Source organism: Lygodium microphyllum, chromosome 28 (genome assembly GCF_053477565.2).
Source record: "Lygodium microphyllum isolate KBCC chromosome 28, Lygodium_microphyllum_v1.1.10, whole genome shotgun sequence".
NCBI classification, from domain to species: domain Eukaryota; kingdom Viridiplantae; phylum Streptophyta; class Polypodiopsida; order Schizaeales; family Lygodiaceae; genus Lygodium; species Lygodium microphyllum.
The window spans coordinates 13491939-13498352 of NC_141162.1; the positions used below are offsets into that span (position 1 = coordinate 13491939).

At 44.1% G+C, this 6414-nt stretch overlaps 1 protein-coding gene across 4 annotated transcripts; it reads right to left on the reverse strand.

Moving 5' to 3' along the window:
- Window positions 1-312: 312 nt before the first annotated feature.
- On the reverse strand, window positions 313-5623 carry DUR3 (urea-proton symporter DEGRADATION OF UREA 3 (DUR3)). Of its 4 annotated transcripts, none has more exons than XM_087670498.1 (10): window positions 5466-5623; window positions 4934-5203; window positions 3200-3388; window positions 3016-3123; window positions 2797-2892; window positions 2616-2698; window positions 2316-2536; window positions 1798-2054; window positions 1380-1618; window positions 313-1251 (listed from the first exon to the last, which is right to left on the reverse strand). In XM_087670498.1, exons 3-10 carry the CDS (start codon window positions 3317-3319, stop codon window positions 387-389), a joined length of 1989 nt encoding a protein of 662 aa, XP_087526624.1. In that variant the 5' UTR covers window positions 3320-3388; window positions 4934-5203; window positions 5466-5623; the 3' UTR covers window positions 313-386. The 4 variants fall into 4 exon arrangements, with proteins under 4 accessions (XP_087526624.1, XP_087526625.1, XP_087526627.1 ...); XM_087670499.1 differs by lacking the exon at window positions 5466-5623 and adding an exon at window positions 5382-5400; XM_087670501.1 differs by lacking the exon at window positions 4934-5203 and having other exon boundaries at window positions 5466-5619.
- Between the last annotated feature and the right edge of the window lie 791 nt (window positions 5624-6414).

Below are 6414 nucleotides of genomic sequence, written 5' to 3' on the forward strand. Positions count from 1 at the left end.
ATTTGATTATGGATCTTATTTGGCAAAAAGGTTTGCATGTTTTTTGGGACCAAATTTTTGGTTCTTTATTGCTGGACTGATTAACACTGTAAAGATCAAAATAGCAAAGAAATGGATTTGGAGGTATCATACAGGAATAACTCTAGCACAACAAAAGACTAATAACATAATTACACTTTCTATTAGTCCTCCTTTGGTAAAGGGCATTCTGGTGCTTTCTTTAGAATCAGCCTGTAACTAAAATTTTTGAGGCTCCTTCTACACAGGCCATCCTCTCTTATTTTGAGGATCATCATGACAACAACAAGGATGTAAGAATGCTGCTGTACATTATGCCAGTATAATCAAGAGAATGCTACAACAGGAAGAGTCAAATAAGGAGCCTTTTATGTTTGGGAGCCATCAGCACTCATTTCAACAATTGGCTTCTTCACCTCTCCCTCTCTTGTTGGTATGAATGATTGAATCAAGCCCAGTGAAACTATCTGAATAGTCTCCCAGCTCTCAACTAAAGGCAGGAAAATTATAACCGCAGATCCTATGGTTCCCCATGCAATTGCAATGGTTGCCCATAGGGTGAAGTACCCAGAACTAAAGACCTTAGCTGGTAAGGTCAAAACTGGCCACAAAACAACAATCACAATTGTAAAACCAACACCCCACCGAATGATCCATTTTTTCGCCCTTTGCAATCGGACATCACTCAGCTCCTCTAATGGCACATCAAGTGTATCCACCTCCACCACAGTCAGATTTTTGGTTGTCTCCCAGTCATAATTCTGTGGATGTACAAAACTGAATACTGCATGAACAGCACCACCCACAAGAATTGAAACCAGGTTACCTGCCAGCATAGGCGCATTCCGCCCAGTCGTATCCAGATTGACTCGTCCATATTCGACTTTTGTAACCACCAGCCAAGTAATGATTCCTGCAACACATCCAACTATGGTCCCAACAATTGCCCCTCTTGCATTCGCTTTGCTCCATAACAAGAGAAAAGCAACTGGCATAACAGCTGACCCTATGATTACACCCATGGCCAAGTACATCCATCCTAAAGATACACCTGCCTTATTCAAAACTACTGCCAGGACACCCATAAAACACCCAAAAATGAGCACCACAAGACGTGATACTTGGAGGATTTGCTTGCCAGTAGCCTTGGGGTTGACGTAGGTCCGGTAGATATCATATGTACAAAGTGAAGAGACAGCAATCAGCTCAGAGGAGCCTGCAGATGTCACAGCCCTGTAAACACATGTATGATGCAGGTCTGTCAGCATCAGCATGTGGTGTATATTCCATGAATCCACTCTAGCATTCCTCTCATTCACATAGTAATTAAACCAAGGTTGAAAAGGGAAAAAACATCATACATAAACAACATGGTTAGCAGTAGTACAGCTCCTCCTTTTCCGATAAGAGCAGTTGCCGTGGCAGGAGGCACTAAGCCATGGCTAGCTTCACTTGCTGTAATTGGAAGATCAAGAGCCAGAGCACCTAAACCAAGTGCTGTCGCAAGAGAGAAAGGAACTGCAAACCATACTAGGCCCCCTAGCAAGTACCCTTTGTGTGTTGATGATGGTCTTGCTGCAATGGCACTGATCCAGTATCCCTAGCAAGAGAACCATGTCAGAGCTCCCTCCCTGCTCTCTTCTCTCATTCTTTTATAATTGTTGCACACACCGCACATGCATGCACACGCATCTAAAACCCCCCCCCCCCCCCCCCCCGGAAAAAAAACACAAAACACACACACGACAAGACTAAAAACTAGACCTGTTTGCAACTTACATTGTCAACAAATACCGTGCCAAAGTTTCCAATAATGTTGATTATGCCAAATATGAAGCCACCTGAACTCAGCATTGTAAGATAGGAGCCTCCATAATTTCCACTCACTGGACCACAAGCCTGGTTGTAAGAGTGAGCTTCCACACAATCTGTTTTTCTTGCAAGGGCATGGAGCTTTTCATACACTGCTGAAGGACTTCCCAGTTTGCTACCAGATGTGTATACCAGAAATACAAATATGACCAGCACCACATGAACTGCCCAGTGCATATTTTACAATTAGTTACATGGAAAAATGATAAATCTTGAGCATCTGCAGTATAAGGAAAATGATTCCACCAAAGATGAAAGTGCATGGCTTCAAATGAAAAATCCTTTCTTTGGAAGCAGAAATAAACGCACGCATTGCATAGGCCTTAGAAAAAGAAATCAGAGTCACATGAATATAGAAGGCACCATAGCTTGAAGAACATCTATACCAGTGTATTTATGTGACATATATATGTTCAGGAGCTCACCAATAACCGAATGTATATAGCTCGCAAGAAAAGTAGCTTTCAAGCCTCCAGCAAGAGTGTACACGACCACTCCAAGGGGAATAAGAAAACTTGCGGCGTAAATGTCAACTCCAGTCAAAGCATTTACAACAGCAGAACCCCCCAGAAGCAGCATAGCGGTCACAATTATGTTAGTGGCAAAGCAAAACACCAGAAAAACAATGTGCGCCGAAATACCCCACCTGCAGTACACAGAGCTAGCCTTTACTCCCAATCACTAAAGTCATCGCAGGGAAAGAAAGCTGTCTAAAGCATGCTCACCTCGCACGCACAATCTCACAAACTGTGTGTGCTGATGGTGCCTTCCGTTTGATTTCAATGGCAAGTACTCCAAAAAGGAGCACCTAAGACACCACATGCAGGCCCTCTCAGCACAATGTTGGTTTGGCATTATTCTATCATACCTACTGCCAGTTCCAGAAGACTTAAGTTCCCAAAATACCTGAATTGTCGCCCCACTCGCATACCAGAAAGGGCCACTGACACCATACTCCCATGCAACATTAGAGCTTTGCAAGATAGTAGCTGCCCAAGTCCACTAAACCACCCATTCGCCGGTTGACCAGGAACCCAAGAGCAGAAAAATAATACATTCAGCCTTGATACGTAGAATGAAATACATCCAATGGCCACTGCTCTTATCAAAAGGCATAGAGCATACCTGTGATACAATGACACTCGCAATCAAGCCTGTCTTGATGCTCCTACCAGCTGTATTGAACCATTCTGAGGTGTGCTTGGCCCCAACATAGCGGCTCTCTAGCCAGACCTGTTCCCCATATGGAAAGTTAGCTAATTTAAGAAAATGGTATGGAGAATGGGTTCTTGCACATTTGAATAATTACCAAAAATGATGTGAAGACTGCAAAAAAGGCCCCAAATCCAAGAACGATTCCATAGCCCACACCCTGGCTGAGTAGGGCTTGGCCTCCAAAAAAGCTGGCTTGGTGAGGGCTTGATGCCATCGCTGATTACAAGACAGCACGATCTTAAGCAGCTGCTGTAGATCTTACTGGAGGCTAATTGGAAGTCATCTGTTTGAGAAGGAAAGAGAGTTAGGATGAATACAGGTAACCTATGTATAAACAAAAGCCTCTGTTGATTCCTTGAGAAAAAAAAAACACAGTAGTGTAAGTGAATCCATTAGTCAGTCAAACAGAGCGGATTGGAACACTGGAAGATGATGGACTCAAAACACTATGCATGAAATGGTGAGTAATGAAGTAACAGCTGACCCTACCGTAATCAACTAAGTGCCATCCATCCTATTCAACAAAATAATTAAGCAGTTAAATATAGGATGATGGAGACTAACTCATTGAATCAGTGGATCCCCCAAACATCAGACTGGGTACTTCATATAGATGACAGTCAATTAGCAGATTGGGTACTGCATGAACGGAGATGGCAGGCAATACCAAGTTTGCTGATAGGTGGAAATGACAGAAAAGGGAGAGTTTATCTGAGTCCCCTTCAAAGCTTAAGAAGTGAAGAAGTAAATAGTTGTAAGAACTAACTCAGGCAACTGATTGCGTGAGATGCAAAGCAATAATACTTTTCTACCCCCACTAAAAATTAGAGAACAAACAAATCGACCTCAGGTAATCCAGGAAACTGACTGAGGTATCAAACAAACAATTAATAAGAAAATGTAAGGACGTTATCAACATGAAGAAAGAAGAGCCAGTTTATTATAGCCCCTCCCAAATTATCCCATAGAACTAACTCAGCAACTGATAGTGTGACTCTAAGGGATTATGATCAGTGGCAGGAGAGTCAAATATTCCAAACAAAAATAAAAAAGACATGGTGACCTAAGAAGATACTCAGTAGTCGGAGTACCAGACGAACATATAATGGTAGAATGATTATGTGAGGTTGCAAACGCACAAATTATTGATAAAATGTGAGGCTCAGCCTGTGATTATGTGATTGTGTGAGGTATCAAACAAGCAATTGTGAGGTTCCGAACAGATTGTTGTCAATCAACATGTAAGGACCTTGTGGTTGTGGGCACCAAACAAACAAACAAAGTGTAAGGGTCTGAGATTGTGTCAGGCAAACAAGAAAACAAGGATTGAGAACATGGATGGGTCTAAGATTGTGTGAGACAAACCAAAAACAATGCTTCAGAACATGCAAGGGCCTGAGATTGTGTGAAGCAAACGAGCAATTATTTATGGCATGTGAGGGGCCGTGATTGTGTGAGGTAAACAAGCAATTATTCATGACATGCGAGGGGCTGTGGAAGGGTCTCAGACTGTGTGAGGCAAACCAAAAACAATAATTCAGAACATGCAAGGGCCTGAGGTTGTGTGAGGTAAAACAAGCAATTATTCATGACATGCGAGGGGCTGTGGAAGGGTCTGAGATTGTGTAAGGCAAACCAAACACAATAATTCAGAACATGCAAGGGCCTGAGATTGTGTGAGGTAAAACCAGCAATTATTCATGACGTGTGAGGGGCTGTAGAAGGGTCTGAGATTGTGTGAGGCAAACCAGACACAATGGTTCAGGACATGCAAGGGCCTGAGATTGTGAGGTTGCAAAACGAAGGATAGAGGTAAGGACCTCCTGACCTGCGATCAATGGAGGAGATTCTAGTGCTGATGAAGGCCAGGGAGAGAGCCGGGGGGAGGTTGGGGGAGCTTTTGTAATGGAGATGATGAGCGAGATGCTGCTGCTAAGGCCCTCTTCTAGTTGTGCTCTCGGAAGCACACTAGCCCCACCTTCGATAGGTCAACAGAAGAAGAGAAGCTGCTGCTGCTGCTGCTGCGAGAGGGCCCCCTCGACCATACAAGATCAAGCAAGCCCGTAGAATCTCTGCCGGATTCTGCTGCTGCCCAGCACTGGATTCCGTTCCCCCCCCAAAAAAAAAAAAAAAGGCAAACCGGATTCAGATAAATATTTTGGATTCCAAACGAGGGGGAAGAAATTTAGAACTGCTTTTCTTCTTTCCTCCCCAGAATCTTCTTTTTTCTTCTCCCCCCCCCACCCCTTAAAGGCTGGCTTGCGTTGTTGCAACACCTCGAGACATAATCAATCGAAGACCCAACAAAGAAGGAAAGCAGGGAGAATCTCAGATGTCCCAAAGAAGGAGCAGAAGGAGACCTCGACTGCGAAGCAGCGATTCGCCATAGCCCAATTATGGAGCACCTAGATATCTCATGCAGAGGTATAGACAAATTTAGAGAGAGAGAGAGAGAGAGAGAGAGAGAGAGAGAGATGCTTAGGGCCCTCCGCCAAACAGGCTCCCGGGGCCCCTCCGCGCGTTTGTGGGAGCGCCTTGATATTACATGCAGAGGTACAGACAAATATTGAGAGTGAGAGAGAGAGAGAGAGAGAGAGAGAGAGAGAGAGAGATGCCTAGGGCCCTCCGCCAGGAAGGCTCCCGAGTCCCGAGGGAGCCCCCCCCCTCCCCCCGCAAGTGTGGGAACACCTTGTTATCTCGTGTAGACGAACACCATTGTGGAGGGGGGCCTTGTCCATAACGTCAACCAATAGTTGCAATCATCATGCCGATCTTGTCAAACTATCACCTTCCACCCCATTCTGCCTGTTCACACTTGCAGCTGCTGCAGTTAAAGGTTTGAACTTTGCAAGTTGTGGGATCCATGGCCCAAGAATCACACACATTTTGAAGGAGTGTATCCGTCGTCCACGCATCAAAAAGGGGCTACAAATTTTTGCAAGAAATCATAGCTCAGTGGATGGGCGATTTGCGTGTGAATGAGGTGGTTGTGGGTTCAAAAGAAGAAAAAAGCAAGACATGGAGCTAGTAGATGAAGTGCTTTACCAATCACAACCTTCCAAAGTTGTTCCACACAGCTTCTCATACATGAGGGCAATGCCACGCTCAAACACTTTACTTGACTTTTAAGAGTCTAGCAAGTAGTACTAGTCACATTTTTAGTAAGGCCAAAGCGCATACTACACCATGTTCACTTTACTTTCAAGACTTGCATGGATTAGGGTAGATGTGTCAATATAAGGTCATTCAAAACAATCATTATAATGTATGCACATGGCTACCATACCATTCCATGTCATGTGGCTGCAT